At 52.6% G+C, this 19,411-nt stretch overlaps 2 protein-coding genes across 4 annotated transcripts; one reads left to right on the top strand and one right to left on the bottom strand.

Annotated features, from left to right (window-relative positions):
- Positions 1–275: 275 nt before the first annotated feature.
- Positions 276–8,998, bottom strand: MRAP (melanocortin 2 receptor accessory protein). Its single transcript, XM_053970546.1, is given in 5 exon segments — positions 276–413; positions 415–483; positions 486–513; positions 4,046–4,145; positions 7,981–8,998. Coding segments are annotated over 5 exon segments (441 nt in total). The 5' UTR covers positions 8,087–8,998.
- A 136-nt stretch (positions 8,999–9,134) lies between these two features.
- MIS18A (MIS18 kinetochore protein A) lies at positions 9,135–13,762 on the top strand. Of its 3 annotated transcripts, XM_053970538.1 has the most exons (7): positions 9,135–9,486; positions 9,576–9,642; positions 10,280–10,402; positions 11,142–11,235; positions 11,937–12,007; positions 13,176–13,237; positions 13,495–13,762. In XM_053970538.1, exons 1-7 carry the CDS (start codon positions 9,201–9,203, stop codon positions 13,506–13,508), a joined length of 717 nt encoding a protein of 238 aa, XP_053826513.1. In that variant the 5' UTR covers positions 9,135–9,200; the 3' UTR covers positions 13,509–13,762. The 3 variants fall into 3 exon arrangements, 2 of the variants coding, with proteins under 2 accessions (XP_053826513.1, XP_053826514.1); XR_008435732.1 differs by lacking the exon at positions 13,176–13,237 and having other exon boundaries at positions 11,937–12,823; XM_053970539.1 differs by lacking the exon at positions 13,176–13,237.
- Positions 13,763–19,411: the final 5,649 nt, after the last annotated feature.

Raw genomic sequence — 19,411 nt, 5'->3', positions numbered from 1 at the left:
ACAGGAGCAAAAGCTCCTCCTGAAGTTAATTTACCCCTGTGGAGCCAGCGAACATTAGAAAAGGCAAAGACACTGACAGTGAGTAGGCAATATTATTTATTGTTTGCTTCCACCACTCCTTGGTGGCTTTCTCTAAAACAATATTACTGACCCCTTGAGCATGTCCCACAGCATTCCCAAACTTCAAACTGCTGGGATCGCAGTGATTGCAACACATTCTGCTGGCAAGCGCGCCGTCCTTGCGCTAGGATCTGCCCTGGGTGCTCTCATGACCGTTAATTAGCGCGAGTGCAGTCACTGCCTAATGAGCTCCGGCCCGACCCCGCGCTCCCGTTCGTAGTCGTGCTGAAAGGAATGAGAAGGAGGCATCTTTACCAACAAACTGTGTGTCTGCTGGTAGACAGACAAACCCAGATACTGACAGGTGGAAGAAGTAATGAATGGAATTGTGCATTCCAGAGGAATTCCACTAATTGACAGAGACTGTTGCTCACCCAAACCCCTGCTGAATTCCTGGACTTGAAGAAAAAGAACACAGACACAAAGAAGAAAGGGGGGATGCACATCAGAAGGCGGTCTGTATTAGGTGATTTGGGAAGTCTGTACCTCTCAAGTACCTCAGCCAATGGGGAAGAGAGAGGGAAATGCGTCTGAGAAATTAGGATAAAAAGGATGCTGCGTCCTCCAGCAACTTGAGAGACCCCATGGGAAACGCCCATGGCCTCTCCCTTTATTCAAATAAAGTTACAGGACTCCTGTGTCTCCTTTTGGACATAAACCTATGGTGTTTGTGGATTAATTTTCCTGACAGTGGGATGTGGCAGCAGGAGAGCAGCGAGTTGCGTGTGTTGAACGTGAGGCAGCGCTGCCCTCAGGGAGCCGAACCAAGCTGAGTAATTCAAAAAGCAGAAACAAACCCCCAGTCTCAGCAGGCCTAGCACAGGCAGGCAGGTTTGGAATTTTCTTTGCTATGCTGCAGGTGTATTCAAGACATCGTTCCTCTTTGTTTGACAGAAGCAAGACAAAAAAATAATTCTTACCAGAAGAGGATGTTTTCTTTCCTGTCTATCAAGCAGCCAAATACCACCAGCTAGCTATCCATATTTTGACATCAGCTGGAGAACTTGCATCCCAGGGACCTGGGGACTGTCTGAGGAGAGCTCTGGCCAGCTCTGTTAGTTGTTAAGCACCCCTGGAACAGCAGAGAGGAGGCTGGAAGAGTTCCAGTGCCCCAGTACCCAAAGAGACCCACATAGTCAGGGCAGGTCACTCTTAGGCAGTGCTGCAACTGACCTCGGCCCAGGCAAAATCACAGAACTAAAGCTGAGATAAGATACAACTGGTCTTTCAAAGGACAGGGAAGCTAATTCCATACTCTGTGGGTTTGGACAAAGACAAGTGCAGTGACAATGTCTGATATCATTTTCTGAGGGAAGTGTGATTGGAAGGACAAAGGCAGCTGCACATCTGTAATTTACTATGAGGTTGCTCATGCACCACATCCAAATACTGAATGGAGTTCCTTATGGTAGGAGATCTGTCTGGAGCCAGCAGGGAGCCCCGGGGCCCTGGATTGAGCCTCTCCGAGAGCAAGAAACAGGAATGAGGGATGAGACATGCAGATCTTCCAACTCTGGGTATCCAGCTTGGGTTTCTCTCCAACATTACACCGTCTGGTAGGAAAGTGATAGCCAGAAGAATTGTGTTGTGCATGGCTATCAGGAACGCACAGCCTCCAGTGAAATCCATGGGACACCTGGAAGGAGCTTGCCCTGTCCTCTTTCCGCTGTGTGAAGTTCCAGCCTTGGCCAGGAACCATCTCCAGCCACAAACCCTTATTTTTCTGTATCATTTTGGATGTTAATACACATCATTGAAGCCAATGTTAATGCTCTGCATCCCAGCAGTGTGATCATCAGCTGCCTTGGCAGGCAGATGGGTTTGAAATCGGTGGTCCCATGCTCCAGACCTTTTGTCTTATTTCTGTGGGATAGTGCAGTGCTGACAAAAGGGACTGGGACATGGATACCTCAGTCCAGGGCTTGTACAGGCATCAGCCTTCCCCACTCTCCCGAACTCACCCATCAAAACTGGCACCAAATCATTCGGTATTGCAGAGAAGTGTGTGCTGCAATCACATCATGGATTCATGTCCAGGACCTCTCAGTGTCTAAGGATTCCACTGTGGCCTAAGTAAAGAGAGCTGTTGCACTGGCCTTTCGGAAGACACTCTGGCAGTGCCTGGTTTGTGTGCAGATGTGCAGGGAAGAACAAGGGACTCTGCTCTGGAGGGCAGAGGGCCCTTGCCAGGAGAGTTAACCCTTGGTGTTACGCAGTGGGGGAAGAGATGGGTGTCATGCACAGCCAAAATTGCATCAACACTGCATCAAAAGAGGTAGGGGGGTGGAGGGGATTCTGCCTCTCGCCCCCATTCAGGTGAGACCCCACCTGCAGAGCTGCCCCAGCCCTGGGCTCCAGCACAAGCAGTATGTGGAGCTGTTGGAACAAGCGCAGAGGAGGCCTTGGAGATGCTCTGAAGGGTAGATCTCCTCTGCTCTGGAGCCAGGCTGGGAGAGCTGGGGGTGCTCACCTGGAGAGGAGAAGGCTTCAGGGAGAGCTCAGATCCCCCTCCAGGGCCTAAAGGGGCTCCAGGAGAGCTGGAGAGGGACTGGGGACAAGGGATGGAGGGACAGGACAAGGGTAATGGCTTCCACTGACAAAGGGTAGGGAGGGTTGGGATATTGGGAAGGAATTCCTGGCTGTGAAAGTGGACAGGTCCTGGCACAGGGTGCCCAGAGAAGCTGCCTCCTCTCACCAGGATGTGGGTGAGCTGGGAGAGCACAGGGGTCCTGCACGTCCCTGGGCTTGACAGAGATGGATGAGCAGAGAAACAATGAAGGTAAAAGTTCTCCAGCCTTGACCAGTGACGCGAGTGTGCGTTTGTTGGGTGAGTGTATCGGGATTATCCTAAGAAAAGAGACATGAGGTTTCCATAGAGATATTGGATGATTGTCATGCCAAGGGCAGTGGGTGGGTGACACAGCAGAGAGGACAACAGGGCAGGGGGGTGCAAGTTTACATTAGTGGCTTCTTTCAAGCACTTCACTGTGTCTCGGTGCTGGAATTGGGAGAAGTGGAATTGAAGTGGGGCTTAGAAAACAAACAGAACTCAACCAAAAAGGACAAGTTTTGTCCTTTGTTTTGTGTGACTGGGTTTAATAGTTTCTTCAGTCCTAAAATTGTTTTCTCACAGTATGTTTCAAGCCTAGAAAAATGATAACATAGGATGGTTTCCAAGCCTAAACAAATTTCATTGAATGCTGTTTTTCATTAATGATTTCTGGGCACTCCAGAAAGCATTTCTAGACTTGCCTTGTTCACAATGGCTCCTTTGATGGCCAAAATTGAATACATGAGGGATAAATATGTGTATTTTTAAGCCAACTATATTGTTCAAACATGATGAAAAAGTGAAACAAAACTTTAAAAATGAATACATTGTTTAAGTCTTGCAAGCACTCTGAGATTTTCATGTACACAGAGTTCTGCTAGTTTTTTAGGAACAGTAAATTTTTGGTAACATGCCTCTTGTTACCCTGCAATTTCACCTCCATTTCCATGTCTGTTGTGTTGTTAGTGCACTTCTTGCTTTGTGGTTTATTCGGGTAAACTGCCTATTTTTTTTTTTTTTTTTTTGTTCTTGTTACATTTTGTGAGCATGCCAGAGGCCCTAGGGTGCCAATAAATGAGAATATTAAGTGCTCCTTTTGACTGCTGTTTCCCTCTGCTTGTTTGTGACCTAATCCTGAATCTCTGCCCAGCCTGCTGAGCTGAATTTTCTGATCAGATAAGGAGGAGCAGTGGGCAAATGCCTTAGGAGGAGCAGTGGGTCAAGAGACACTCCGACCAAGTACTGACAGAAAAAGTTTCCCCTCTGTGCAATTATAAATGTGTGTCATTGTTAGATCACTGGAGGCAGTGGATGTTTCCTACAGGTTATTTTTTCACACCAGTATCTACTTACTTCATCCCTGGTTATACTTACTTTGCTGGCGTTGATCCCGAGCAGGACATACACAGCAAAATAAGGAAAAGAAACGTCACGAACGCAGCAAGGCCAACCCAAAAGGCAATGACGATGGAGTCTGTGGGCACAGAAGAGTAATTCTGTCACATGCATTTTGCATGGCAGAAATAAAAGATGGTTTATCATCTCTAGTAAAGGTGTGCTATTTGATTCATTTAGTTTCTCCTTTCAGAGAGAGGACTCTTAAGTGCCAATTTGTTAAAGGTCTCAGGAGCCTCCTAACAGAGTATGGCAACAGGGATGAGGGAGGGGCTGGGAAAAACCTCCAGAGAGTGTTCTGGTGTCTAGACCTGTGCAGATATTCCTTTTACACAACCACAGCACAGGAAGCCTGAGTGGTTACTGCCTAATCCTGCAGGATCTTTAAGGAGAGGCCCTCAGGGAGGGAATTCCAACCTTGAAAGCATATTATACCAAGAGAAATAGCAAGGGGAGTTTGTTGCAAAGTTCCCGTGACCCTCCCAGCACATCAGTGCAGTGGAAGAGAATGTGCCCCTTGCCCTGTTCAGCTGCAGTGCCCTGGCAACCACCATGAAAGAGTGCAAGATGTTGCCTGCTTTGCCAGGAGCAAATGGTTTATTTCAGGAACAAGAGGGTTGGCAGTGCCAAAGTGTGTCCACAGCTGGTTTAGTGGGAGTGTGAGGTGGCTGGGGGAGCAAAGGGAGCTGCTTTTTCATTAAGGCTTCAGTGCTGTGCCAATTTTATTGCCTGAGCCTTGGGCTCACTGAGGGAGGAGACGGATCCGCTCCCGCCCTCACAGCACCTTTGGCCACTGTTTCAAAAACGCTCCTTCCTGGGGTCACTGTGGTGGTGGTGGTGGCCTTGGGAAGTTTGGGTGCTCTGCCCTGGATTCACAGCCGGTGGCTCACTTTAGATGAGGTGGAAAAAGAAGGGTCACTGACTCCAGAGACAAATATTGACCAAGATAAAATAAATCTTCCCTCTGAAAGTACAGAAAACATTGTGTTCTTTGAAACAGGTCCAGTATATTTGATTGAGTGCTTCTTTGTGAAAAAGTTCAGTATGTGTTGGCATCAAAGCCACAAAGAGATTAAAGGAATTAGCCCAGCTCTTTTTAAACCCAAAACTAGAGCTGGCCCAGTTGTACCCTTATCAGAAACCGGAGTTTAGGCTGGACTCCTGAGAAATATCAGTGGGGAAGGGCAGCTTCTTTTATTCTTCCTTTGCCCAGGGACATTTTGAAAAACCCAAAGTTTTGAAGTGTTCCACACCACTGGGACAGAAATTACGAGTTTGGATTTATAGAATTCCCTGTCAGAGCTATTTTGGCTTTATTTTTTAAAAACAGTTATAATTTTAGCATCACATTTTGTGCATGTGTGTGCATGCTTATAAATAGCCTATTAGATCATGGGCCAATTAAGATTTTTCATTATTTTCGTACAAAATTGAGAGAGATGCACAACATTACAAATAGGAAGCAAGACCATGGCTTTTCATCTGGGTTTAGATTCATTTTTATGAGACAAATTCAGTCTCAAAAAGTTTCAGGGACCAGCCACATAACAGAGGAAAAGAAGTGCAGAGATGCAGGTCTCTGTTTCGTATTTAAAAAAAGAAAAAAAAAAAAAAAAGAAAAAAAAAACCCTAGCAGGCAAAACTGAATGAGGGAACTGCAGTCCCATTGCAGGGTTATGGAACTGTACAATTCCCTGGGGCTGCCCCAGCAATGGCCCTGAGCACATGAAGCCAATAATCCCAGCAGCAGCTTCTCAGGGAATAAGAATGTAAATATTATGCAAAGACGGACAAAGTATATTCATTGCTTGACTGGTACCTTTACTCAAAACAATGAAAAATCCCAGCCAGCTGTTGGGAATTGTTTCCCTTGGTGTTTTCATTAGAACTTGTAACCCACTGTTCTCTCACTGGTATTTGGAGAAGGAAGAATAATGGTACCAACAGGATGCACTCTCTATTCCTCCTAGGCTGCTGACATGGAAAAATGTCTATTTTCGTCTTCTTAGAGTATAAAAATGCCTGAAAGGTGGCAGACTTCCCTACTTTTTTTTTGGGGGGGGGGGGTGTGGTCAGAACAAGTGGGACTAAAAAGTCAATACAAGATCAGTTTACCCTGCTTTTTAATGGAAATAAGGCTGATGAGATCACGCTTAAACATATATGGGGTAATTTCCTCCACAAAACTGTCAACAAATTTAAATTAAATTTAACATAGGGCAAGCATCTTGTCTCAGAAGCACAGTTTCTACAAATTTCAAGAAAACAGGCAGCTGAAGAAAAATACCCTATCAATTGCCAGGGAGGGAAGTGCTACAACACAAATGCCACCTCTGTTACACACCAGGTGATCCAAATGGTAGAAAAATGTTATTAAAGAGAAAACAGGGGAAAGGTTTATTCCTGATTTTTGGCTTTTGCTACGTCAGCCACATGCCAGATGCTTACATCTAGGTTAGCTAAGCAGTTTGGGGTTTCCCTAGTGGATTTTGGGCGTAATCATCTGCCCTAACTTTAAAATTAAGAGAATCAGAGGAGCTGCTCATAATTTGCCTGGTCCCAGCAGCACCAAATGTTGCTCTACAACATTAGAGAGCAAGATATTCTGTATGGAAGGATGTGGATAATCACACCACTTTCTTTAAGGTGTGGTGCTCTAAGTTTGGAGGCAATAAACCCTCGGTTGATCTGAATGCACAGAAAAACTTTTCTAGAGGTGATGCAGGGTAAGTTTCTGCTCCTTTTTCCTACTGCTGTCCAAGTAAGCGAAGGACAAGCAGCTCCTAACACAGAATTCAACCTTCACCATCAGAAAGGCAGTTTCTTGCATTGTTAGTGAGAGAGACATGAAGATATTCTGAACGGCCATCACATTTTCCTGGAATATATAATAATTTCACTGTAAAAACCTTGGGAAAAACAATTTTAGTCTCTGAATCCACATCTGAACAGTTGCAGCCATCTTCAGTAAACTAAAGAGCAATGAGCAAAGCCCGTAACTTTGTTAATTAAGTGAAGATACAACCACAGGCAGAGGCTTGACAGAAATCAAGGGAAAGCACTGCCTGCAGCCCAAGTGACTCCAACACACTCTACCTGCTGTCCCTTGGTCTTTGTCAGTCCCTCCATCATCCTTGGATAATCCGCTGTGACGCAGCTTGTCATTTTATCTTAGCAAAACCTAACCAGTGTGGTTACATTAGAAAAACCAAAATAATTTGCCACTACAGGTAGCCATAAAAAGACACTGCTGTTTCACTGCGCAAAGCCAGGTGTGAAATGGAACAAGCTATGGCAACGTGAGATGGGTGAATGCTACTTCATATCCTTTGAAAATAAACTGCAAAGCCCAGCAGAATCAGTTTCCACAGCAGCAAAGCATTTACACAGTAATGGATACTATTACTTTATTAGTTCAGCAGTACTAAATCAAAGGAGGAAAGGTCAAAGAATATGTTTGTAGTTTATTGTTCGTGGCTAGTGGAAACATACATTTCCTTAACTAAAAGTCTGAATGATTACCAGTTGAAATGTCAGCCTTGTCCCAAGATGAAAACACAGTATTTCTATGAAAACCTCTGCTCTTTCAGAGAACTTTGGTGACAGTAGCACACAGATAACTTGCACCCCACACTACAGATTCGCAAGTCATCAAATTTCCCCTTAGCAAATGACTCAAAAAAAAATCTGTCCTTGTAAGCAAGAATTAGTGTCAGCAGTCTTATAGCTTCAAATACTGTAAGATAAAGCCCAGAGTGTTTGTTAGTAATCATCCAACCTGAAGGCAAACACCCATTCACACACACCAGGCACTGTCATGGACTCTGTTGCAAGGAAACAAAAGCAGGTCAGTGAGATAGATACGCAATATTTTCCCTGTGCTAGATTAGCACCTACTACTCCACAATACTTACATTTATTAACCTTCAACTTGCTTCCATCTACTGGAATCGGATCTATGTAATCCCAGTAATATTCATAAGACCAGAAATACTCAGAGGAGTTTGTTCTGTTAGCCATGTCAGTGGTGCCTTTTAAGCCAGCTCAGAACTCCGACCCACTACTTTGCTTCATAGTACTTCAGTGCCCTCAGAAAGAGAATTGCACAACTGATGCCTGTGCCAATCACTCTGGGGTCCCACAGCTCAAGGACTGCCTTGGGACTGAAAACATGAGTGTTAATGTATGGCAGAGATGTAAGAGCAACCCTGAAAATGCAATCCTTGCCTCTTGCCGGACACTCGTGTTATTCCTCAGGATGTTTTAAGCTGAGATGCATGCCCTGTAACCTAGGAACAGGGTGGACAAGTGCCAGCTGGATCACAAACCCTTCTCTCAGAGCAGTGCACTGTTCCTGGGAGCTCCTGAGCACAGCCAGGCTGAAAAACATCCCTGAATGTATCTGGATGGAAGGGGCTGGGGCCTGGAGGGGCCACACCGGGGGTGGCTGAGGGCACTTGGCCTCTTCTGACCAAGGTCAGAGCTCACTGGGAGCTGCAGCTCCTCCTGAGACCCAGCTCCGGTCTCTGCTGCCTGTGACCAGGGACAGGAGCCGAGAGAACAGCTGGAGCTGTGCCAGGGAGGCTTAGGTTGGATTTAGGGAAAGGCTCTTCCCCAGAGGGTGCTGGCACTGCCCAGGCTCCCCAGGGAATGGGCACGGCCCCGAGGCTGCCAGAGCTCCAGGAGCCTTTGGAGAGCGCTGCCAGGGATGCTCAGGGTGGGATTGTTGGGGTGTCTGTGCAGGGCAGGGGTTGACTGGATGGTCCCTGTGGGTCCCTACAGCTCAGGAGGTTCTCTGAGTTAGGAGTGACCTGATAAAACGCTTCACATAAAAACGATGTACTGGAATAACCACATCCTTTGCTTTGGCTCCGTAACCTTACGAGGTCTAAACGCCGCACGGGCGGTGCTGGGGCGGCTCCGGGAGCGGCCCTCGGCGGACGGGCGGCCCGGGACCAGTTCCGAGAGCAGTTCCGGGAGCAGTTCCGGGGCAGCCTCGGCGGGCGGGCGGCCCGGGGCCAGTTCCGAGAGCAGTTCCGGGGCAGCCTCGGCGGGCGGGCGGCCCGGGGCCAGTTCCGGGAGCAGTTCCGGGGCAGCCTCGGCGGGCGGGCGGCGAGGGAGCAGTTCCGGGGCGATGTCGGCCGTCACTGCCGCCTCCTCGGCGGGCGATTCGAAGTCGATGCTGGGGGTCGCGGCCGGTGCCTCGGCGGGCGGGCAGGACCCGATGGCGCTGTGCCCGGAGCTGGAGTACTCGCTGTCGCTGCTGGAGCCGGGCGGCGGCCGGGCCGAGCAGCAGGAGCGGCGGGCGGACGCGGCCCCCATGCCCATGGTGTTCATGTGCGCCGGCTGCAGGCGGCCCGTGGGCGACACCTCGAGCTGGGTGTCCAACGACGAGGAGAGCGGCTGCATCCTGCTGCGCAGTGAGTGGCAGCCCCGCCGCCCCGGCGCGTCCCCGCCGTCAGTGCCGCCATCCCTCCTTCCCTTCCTCCTTCCCTCCCTCCCGCTGCAGGTGCGGCCGCCAGCGTCGCCGTGGACCCCGAGCGGAAGGTCTCCAAGATCCCCGGCGAGTGCGGATGGTGAGGGCCGGTCCCGGCTGGGCACAGTCCCGGGGAGGGCGCTGAGGACAAGCCCGGTAAAGGGCACGGAGTGCTCGTGTGCCCCTGAGAGCCCCTGGAACACTTATTCGGGGTGGTCTGTACAAGCCGCTTGTGGCCTAAGGCAGAGGGATTTCTCACAAGGACATGTAGTGATTGACAAGGGGAATGGCCTTAGGATGAAGGAAGGCAGGTTTAGATTAAATATCAGGAAGAAGTTTTTCCCTGGGAGGGTGGGCAGGCCCTGGCGCAGGGTGGCCAGAGCAGCTGGGGCTGCCCCTGGATCCCTGGCAGTGTCCTGGCCAGGCTGGACACTGGGGCTGGGAGCAGCCTGGGACAGTGGAAGGTGTCCCTGCCCAGGGCAGGGGGTGGAATGGGATGAGCTTTAATGTCCTGACCACAATTTAGTGATTCTGATGGTCTTGCTGAGGTCTGTCAGCCTGAGGAGCTATTGCAAATTCAGGCTGAAAAATGAATGCTCATAATTTACACTGTGTAAAGCAAGAATGAATGCTCAAAAATTCTAATGCATGATTATTTTTTTTTTTTTAAAGAAAAGGGATGGGGAGAGGTGCTTCCTTTTATTTTCTTCTGAATAAATGTTATTTCTTACTTACAGCATGGTAGAAACCTTATTCTGCTCTGGCTGCTCAAGGACACTTGGCAGCATCTACAGGTGCACCTCAAGGAACCTCGACTACAAGAGAGATTTGTTCTGTTTCAGTATTGACTCTATTGACAGGTAAGTACGGAATGTTTATGGGTCAGCCTGCCAGCTCCACTTCACTCACACTGAGGGTGCTCCTGTCATATCTCTGGGAAGTCTCAAGGGAGCTGTTCTTGCTGCTCTGTCCCAGAGTGGTTTTCTGTATTGCTGCTGTTGGCATCATAGTGCTCAGTTGTGAGGAACATCACCTGTGTAAGGCAAATCCTAGGGGAAAAAAAAAACCCAAAACAGCCAGGTCTGCCTTTTGTATGAGAAATTGCATTCCAGCCAAGAAAATATCACCGGGTCCAGGGCACGGGATGTTTCTTCTCATTTGATCAGAAGAGTGCCAAACCAAGTGCCAGAGTTCTTTTATGCAAGCATTGTTCTAATGGACAGTGTACACCTGAACTAGTTTTAATGTCTCTGTTTTTTTCTGAAGTTCACATTTATTTTGCTGTATTGCTGTGGATGTTCACCCTCGTGCTCTGTACAGTGCTTTTGGGTTTTTTTTCTTAATTCCACAGCTATGATACCTTATTTTTTGGCAGTAAAATTCTCTAAAGCACTAACTTGGTTGCAGAATGGCGCTTTTCTTGGAGAGTAATGCTGCTTCTCCCTGCCAGTGCTGCACTGTTCTTGGTGTCTGTGCAATTTTTCACTGCATCCTGCAGCCCCAGAATCCATGGCTCTCTCTCAGGGTTCTGGAGGAGTGCTGTGTCTGGATTTTTGGCTTCAGAGTGAGAAGTGCATGATCTAAGCTCTGGCATCTCAGCTATATTCTAGGAACCCCAGGAAAGCAAGCTGTTATTCACGAGGAACCGCTTACTCTTGAAAGTCGAGCTGTCTTGCAAGAGGTGCTGGAAAGGGTGAGATTTAACCTTATATCATTCTTTGTCTAAATCACCTCTGTGAAACCTTAATATTCTTCAACAGTTTCTTCAGAACAGCTTCTTTCACACAGAGTAATTCAGTGCATTGTAGCATTTCATTGGTATCTTGTGTTATGCAAGATTTTCAGTAACTTTTCCTTCCATTTTCATGGTAATTAGCATTTTCTGTTTATCAAGCACAGCATTAGGTTCCTATTTATATCTCAGTAATTTGATATGTTGTTTCTAGTTAGTTCTGATTCACTTCTACAGATCTTCACTTAACTTTTAGTCGTGTTTCTTCTTGCCTTTCGTGCAAATGGACTTAATGCTTTTGCTGTAACTTTGTATTGAAATATAACATCATAAGTTGATGTTTTGCTCTACTAAAACCTTGTGACTGCAGATGGGAAGAGCTGGGAGAAAATAGTGTAAGGAAGTTGACTGTGGAGACTGAAGGTTGTCCAGCTAAAGTTGAGTGTGTGGCTCTGACACCAAGGCTGCAAAACTGTCCACTGTGTGGACAGTGAATGTTAGAGTTGGGTGAGCTTTCAAAGTATAAGAGTAGCAGGGAAAGAATCAAATGTAAAGAATCGGTGGTGTGAGATGAGAGTTGAGCCCTTTCTGATGTCCACACGTGCTCTTTGTGTTCTCAAATTCTGTGGGTAAGCCAGAACCTCTGCCTGGTTACTTTGCAGGTCGATACGATATTCAAAGCTCTGGAGACAAGGCTGAGCACTATCGAGTCACGCGTGGCTGCTCTGCACAGGCAAGTGTGACAGGAAATGCATGCTGAGCTGCAGGAGAAGAGAACCTTGCCCTGTCATCCTCTAGGGTCTCTGGGAACATTGCAAGGACTGGGAAAGAGCTGAAGGCCATGGGAGCAGTGCTGACTCAGGCTGTGTCCCACCAAGGAGCTCCTCTTATGTCCCTTAACAGGATACCCCAGGGCTTTTTTTCTTAATAAAGACTTCTGATCAGACAATCTGTAGACTTCTGGTTTAATGTAAATATTTATTTAAATTTTTGTCTCTGACAGCAAAACATTTATCTCCTGACTTCCCTGCTATTCAGTATCTACTGAACTGGGTGTGCATTTTCCTAAGCTAAGGAAAAAGCTCCCTGTGATTCTGTAATTTCCAAAGGAGCAGCATTAAGTCACTTACGTTTTTCTTGTCTCCATAGCTTTAGCTTGACTCGTGCTTAAAGACAGGAATGACTCAATAACGATATGTGGTGAATTGTTAGTTTGGCGGGGTTTTTGTGCAAGTTCAGGGCTAAAATGTGATGTAAGAAAAGGCTTTTTTTGCAGCATTAGATTTTAGCAGCATTGCTGCTTTTCAAGCTTTCTAAGTAAGTCACCTCATCCAATTTAAACTCTCTTGAAATATGCTGAATATGGTTTTTTTTCATTGTTATATTAGTTTTTGTTTTGGTTTGATTTGGCTTTTTTTTCTTTTTTTGCCTGGCTTGGGAAAATTTAACAGATCTCACTTTTTTCTTCTCCAGTTGAGTGTAGTGTTATCTTCTTAATTCAAAAAACATTTGCTGTATGGAAAAATCATCTTGCCTTGTGAAAAGACAGGTAGGAACTATTTTAATGGCCAGTGCCACAGCGCTGTACCACACAGATTCCCAGGAAGTGGGGAGCCCTCTGCCAGGCAGACACACCTGGCCAGGTTGCTGCGGATGCTGCTGCTGTACCCGGCTGATGAGGTGATAACCAGCTTGGCTTTATTGCCAAAACAAAACTCATCCGTTTTCGTATGAATCCCAGCAAACTGGTCCCAAAGGCTTTGTCACTCAGTCTCTGCTTCCATTGGTTTGGAGAGGTTGGATCCCAGTTATTCACACCGGGAGTGCCCCTGCATCCTTTTCCCCCACTTTTCTGTTCCAGTCGTGGGAAATACTTGGGCTTTGTTTTTTTCCCCCTGCAGTTCACTGCAGATCCCAAAAAAGTCACCGGAGGGAAGATCGTTACTTGTGCTTCCACCACCAGGTGAGAGAAGAGATGGCCAAATCCTAGGAGCCTGATTTTGGAATGTTTTATGGAATGGGCCCAGTAGCTTATACTTCTGGGTTTCCCGTAGTCTGTCCATGGCAGGTCCAGCCTGTGCTTCAACTCAGAGCCCTCAGTCGACAGGGAAATGAACCTTTGGGGAAGTTCTTACAGCTCTATGTAATGCTTTACGAATTGTGATGATTTTCTGGAAGTAGGCTGTCCATTCTGACCCCTTCTGTTCCTTCTCCCTGCAGATTGTACCTGCTGAAAGGCTGAGGTGAGACCAGGATCTCTAAAATCCCTGACTCTCCGTGTCTTCCTGAGGCTGAAGCCATGTTTGCTGTCAGTGACGACACACTGGAAGATGCTAAAGACTGAAAACTTGAGGATTTTTTCCCCTGAAGCCCAAGACTCTCTCTGTAGCTGTGCCCTGTCTAGCTCTTGAAAGAGTTTCTGGGTTTACAAAGGTTTTTACGTTCTGCAATATTTATCTACAACTCAATTAAAAAGAATCATAATGTATCAATGTGGTGTTAATTACTTTGAGTTGGTCAATTAAAGCAAATTATTGATAAGGGGTTTGAGCATCCCTTAGTTGGAGCTGGCAGCTCTTATTTAGTTTCTCTTCATTCCTTTAATTTCTTTCAATTATTTCTTAAGCAATTACTGCAATTAGGATATACAGTAAGGACAACAGCATTTCTGCCCTGCTGGATTGAGAAATCCAAGCCCAGTTCCTTGGAGAGATTCAGGGGATGGGGAGCTGAGCCTCAAACTGGGTTTTGACAGTGGGAATTTGGTGAGGAAGGAAGAGGAAGAGATCCCACAAAAAGTGGTTAAGGCCAGTTCTGCTGGCTTTGGGTGATCCTACCCCCATGGAAATCATCCTGGTTAAAGGAAACTTGAAGAAGCAAGGGAGGCTGTGCCAGGGGGCCTGTGCTGGGACCCCCAAACCCTGGTCAGGGATGGTGGGAAGTGTCAGCTCCAGAGGAACACTGCGGAGGGGCTGTGTGGAACCCCTCCAATTCCACCCAGGGATGCTGGGCACTGCTAGACTTTTGGGACACTACTGAGAGACTCCACTGCCAGATCCAGAGTTTTCCCATTATTTTCTGTCGTGCTTAGCACCTGGCGAGTCATAACAGTCCCACAGGTTGAAAATCCCATTGGAGCAGTTGGAATCACAGATGATCACACGGAAACCAGTCTGGGAGGGGAAATGAGCTGTTCCGTATTATTTTTCTCAATGTGTTTTGAATTTATACCAGAATCTCTTCTCTCCCCTCAGATCCCGTACCCTTGAGTTTTGAGTTTTCTCATAAAGAATTCTCGGCCTACACTGGGAAAAAAAAATTCCCGGCACCGCGGGGAGCGGCGGGGTACGGGGGGTCCTGGCGCCGGCACCACTGGCCGGTTCAGTCAGCACGAGGAAATCGCCGCCGCCGCCGGGCTCGGCCCCAGCGCCCGTCCCGGAGCGGCTCCTGCCGCCTGCGGCGATCCCGGTACCGATCCCGGCCCCAACACCGCCCCGGTCCTCCGGCCCGAGACCCACACCCCGACCGCCGGGGGAGAGGCGGCACCGCTCGGGACCCCCAGCCGACACCGACAGGAGCCGAACCAGAGCCCCCGGTCCCATCCCCGGCCCCGCCGCGGCGCTCCGGGCCCCGCACAGGGCCGGGAGCAGCCCCGGTTCGGCCGAGCTGTGACGGGCGGGGCCGGCCCAGGGGAGACGGGCGGGGCCGGGAGCGACGGTCCTGCTGACATCCCGGGCAGGGCGGGCCCGGAGGCGGCCGGGGGCGGGCCCGGGACTCCGTGAGGCGGGGCTCGAGGCGGGCCCGGGGGCGGGCCCGGGGCTCCGTGAGGCGGGGCCGGGGCCGGGGCTCCGTGAGGCGGGGCCCGGAGGAGGCCGGGGGCGGAGCTTCGGGGGCGGGGCCCCGGACCGGATCGGGCGCGCGGGGCGGGTCCCGCGGCTGGCTCAGGTGCGCGGGGCCCCAGGGCGGCTGCGCGGGGCGGGGCCGAGGTTATTTAACATCCGGAAATCACCTCACCCGCCATTTGCTCACTCTGAGTGGGTTGCGAGTGGTGGTTTTCTGTCCGGGCTGCGCAGCGTCGGCCTTCTCTCCTTCCTCCTGCTCCTATTTCTTTTCTTTCTCTGCCTTTCCACCCTTTTTCTCTCCTCCCCAAAGCCGACTCCTTTCGCTCCCCTTTCGGCCTCCCCTCCCGTTCCCCCTTCTACCCTTCTTTCTCCTCCCCGTATTCTCTTTATTTCTCTTCCCTCTTTCCATCTCGTCCCCTTTCGGTCTCCCCTCCTCTACCCTTCCTTCCTCCTCCCCATATTCCCGTTCTTTCTCTCCTAAACCCACCCCTCCTCTTCCCCCAAACCCGACCTCCCCCCCACTCCTCTCCCTGTCCCGCTCCTCCCTTCTATTCCTCTCCCTCCTCTGTGCACCGTCCCTCTTCCCCGCTCCCGGCCTTTCCCTTGCCCTCCCGCTTTCCTCCACAGCCCGACCTCCCTCCCTACCCTTTCTCACGCCCTGCTAGCCCTCCTCTCTTCCCGTCCCCTCTTTCCTTCTTTCCCCGCAGCCGCGGGGCTCGGGGCGCCGGAGAATAAAGCCCAGAGGGCCGGAGCCCGGCGCCCCCGGGCCCTTGCCGGAGCCCCTTGGCGGTGTCCCCGTGCTGTTCCCGAGCGGGTGGCCACCCGCGGGACAGCGCCGGGGCTCCGGCTTTCCCCGCATCACGCGGGGGCCCCTCCTTAGGAGGGGGACCCGGGGTGGGGGGTGCGGGTTGGGGGGGGCCCCCAGGTCCAGGGTCGGGGGGGTGCGGGTTGGGGGACCCCCTCATTAGGAGGGGGTCCTGGGTGGGGGGGGTTGGGAAGGGCTCCCTCCGGAGGAGGGGGTCCCTGGGGGGGGGCTCAGGGTGGCCCCCCTCCGGAGGGGGGGTCCGGGGGAGGGGGGCGGGGAGGAGGGGGGCTCCCCCCTCCAGTCCCGCCCCCTCCCCGGGGCCCCCTCCTCCGGACGGGGTCCGTCCCGGCCCCCTCCCGGGGCCCCTCTCCTCCGGGCCGGGGGGCGGGTGGGGTGGGGGGAAGCAGGGGGTGGGTCACGTCACTCTGCAGCGTGAACAGACATTAAAAAAAAACAACACACGTACAGCCCTCTCCGCCTGGTCCCCCACCCTCCCCCCCGGGCCCCGTCCGGAGGAGAGGGCCCCGGGGCGGGGGAAGCTCCCCCTCCTCCCCCGGACCCCCCCCCCTCCGGAGGGGGGTGGGGGGCCACCCTGAGCCCCCCCCGGGACCCCCTCCTCCGGAGGGAGCCCTTCCTAATCCCCCCCACCAGGACCCCCTCCTAATGAGGGGAGCCCCGAACCTGCCCCCCCACCCAGTACCCCCCTCCAGAGGAGGGGGCCCTCCCTGACCCCCAGCCCTACTCCCCCAGTGTGATGTTGGGAAAGCCGGAGCGCCGGCAGTGTCGGGCGGTGTGTTGGACCGGAATGGGGGGACCCGCAGAGCGGGCCCGGCCCCGTGTGGGGACCCCAGCGAGGGCGGGGGGCGCCGGGCTCCGGCCCTCTGGGCTTTATTCTCCGGCGCCCCGAGCCCCGCGGCTGCGAGGAAAGGAGAGCGGAATGGAGAACGAGAACAGGGGAGCAGAGGGGTAGTCGAGGGGGAGATGACAAGGACAGGGGGCAGGTGGGGAGAGGTCCGGGTGTGCAGGGCAGCAGGGGAGGGGGCTGGGGGGGAAGGCAGGGTGGACGAAGGAAAGGAAGGTTGAAGGCAGGTTTGGGGAAGGAGGTGGAACGTGTGCGGGGGAAGGTATCATGGAAAGGGGGCAGGAGGAGCCGGGGTGATGGGGGGGAAGGAAGAGTGGAGGAAGGAGCAGGATTTAAAGCAGGTGGGGAGAGACTGGGAGGGGAAGGGGAGCAGGGAGAGGGGGCACGGGGGAGCCCGGTTGGAGAGGGAAGGAAGAGGGAGAGGATGAAGGGATAGGGTAGGGTTGGGGTGAAAAGGGGAATAGACGGGGAGGATAGGGAAGGGGGTGTAGGGGGGGACCGCCCGCGGGGGAGGGAGGGGAGGGCTAGGGGGGAGAGGGAGGGGGGGTAGGGGAGGGGAGGAAGAGAGGGCGGATAGGAGAGACATAGAGAAAAAGAATTGCAAAATAAAAGAAACGCAGAAAAAAAGAAATATAGAGAAAAAGAGATATAGGGGCCGGCCGGCCACAGCCTCCCGCACCGAGCGCCGAGGAGCAAATGGCTCCGCCGGCCCCTCCCCGCCTTCTAAATCCCCCACGGCCCCGCCCCGCGCAGCCGCTCTGGGGCCCCGCGCACCTGGGCTCACACCTGTGCACACACCTGTGCTGGCCCCGCCCCGGGGCCCCGCCCCCTCCCGCTCCCGTAAATGCCGGCGGATCGGCTCCTGCTCCGCTTCCTACGGGGGATGCTCATCTCGGGGTGCGGCGGGACCGGCGCTCGGAGCGCCGTGCGGAGATCCGGATCGGGGGCTGCTCCGGGCGCTGCGCGGTGCCCAAGGCGCTCAGGTGGGACCGGGATCGGGATCTGCGCCCGGGAACTCGGGTCCTGGTCCTGCCCACATCTGCTGCGAGAGCTGGGCAGAACCGCTTCTTCCTCGGCGGGCAGGATGTGGGTGCCAGGGCCGGAGGATCGAGGCGGGATCGGGACCGGCATCGCCGCGGGTGGGAGGAGCCGATCCGGGACGGGCACTGGGACCGAGCCCGGCGCTGCCGCTCCTGCTCCGGCCGGCGCGGGGCTGGGTCCCGCCGGGGCCGGACCACGGGCCCCGCCGGGCACGCTCCCGCTGTGGCCGTGGGGAGCTGGGGCTGTGCCGGTGCCGCCAGGAGGACGGTACTTCCCTGGAGCAGACGCTGGATCGCGGCTGGGAGCGGGCGGGGCACGGGGACCCCATCGGCACCGCCGCTCTCTCAGCGTCGCCTCCCGCCCCGCGGGCGGACACGGAGCCGCCCCGCAGCCCCCCCGGGACGCCGAACCCCCCCTCCCGCCCCGGTAGCCCCATGGCCACCGCGCTCCCCTACGAGCAGCAGCGCCCGCCTCCCCCTCCCCCGTGTCCGCATCCCGCGCCGAACGAGCGGGGCTGCAGCGCTGCGGCCAGGATCTCAGAGATCTCAGCGCTGGGGCCGCTGCTCCCGCTCCGCCGGTGCCCGGTGCGGGACTGGAGAAGGCCAGAAGTCCCCGAGAGGCAGGTAGCACCTCCTGTCCTTGGGGTCTGCAGGGGAGGAGCTGCCCGTGGCACGCAGAGTGCCAAACACACGTCCCGGCACGGGGGTACCGGACAGTGCTGGCATGGGCACGGCTAAAGGGCTGCCCGTGGCTCCTCGGCCAGGGGCTGCTCCAAACAGGCACGCAGGGATGCTTCAGCCCGGACAGACGCCACTGACAGCCCAGAAGGACCCCAAGGAACGGCTGGCATTACCTGGGAATGGAGGCACGGGCTGTTTGCAGAGGGGCTCAGACAGCAATTCCTGTTTCTGACCTCCCCGAGCTCCCACACAGCTGCCAAGTATGTCCCCAGCCACCTTGAATCTCTTCCTTCTTTTCTAGCCTGAGGCCATCATCCACCAGCAGCATTTAAGCCAAGGCAATCTTCCCTCACAGATATTAAATCCCAAGCAGTAGGCCTCAGAGATGCCTTAAAATCAGAGGTTTGAGTGGGATGACATTTGGAATTTTTCAGGGAGCCAGCTGGAAGCGTAGAAGCGATGGAAAACTTTCACAGGTGGGTCCCACTGGAGGTGTGCTGAAGGCAGGGATGTGCATCCCTTTCCTGAGGGAAAAGGACATGTAGAGGCCACTGCTGAGGCTCTGAAAGGAGCTGAGCTTCTGCAGGGAGAGATGTGCTGCCTCAGCACAGGCCAGGAGCGCATCTGGCCACCACCTTGTCCTGCTTTAAAACATCAACTGGAGCCTGAGCTCCAGGGGGGTGAAATCAGCTGAATTCCAGGGAACTCTGTCAAGTGACCCCAGGGACATCAGTGGGGCTGGGGGATGAGGGTTTTAAATAGCAAGTTCTATAAAATATAGACCTGTCCTTGTCCCAGTCCCACTGAGCTTCCCTAGAACCTCTGCTGGTTCCTGACATAGCTGGTTAAAGTGGCAGCTCTGCATGGGAATTTCCACTCTCCACGAGGCACTGTTAGGTTATTCCAG

Source organism: Vidua macroura, chromosome 2 (genome assembly GCF_024509145.1).
Source record: "Vidua macroura isolate BioBank_ID:100142 chromosome 2, ASM2450914v1, whole genome shotgun sequence".
Taxonomy (NCBI): domain Eukaryota; kingdom Metazoa; phylum Chordata; class Aves; order Passeriformes; family Viduidae; genus Vidua; species Vidua macroura.
The sequence above is the reverse complement of the archived record's forward strand: the minus strand, read 5'-3'. Positions and strand labels throughout refer to the sequence as shown.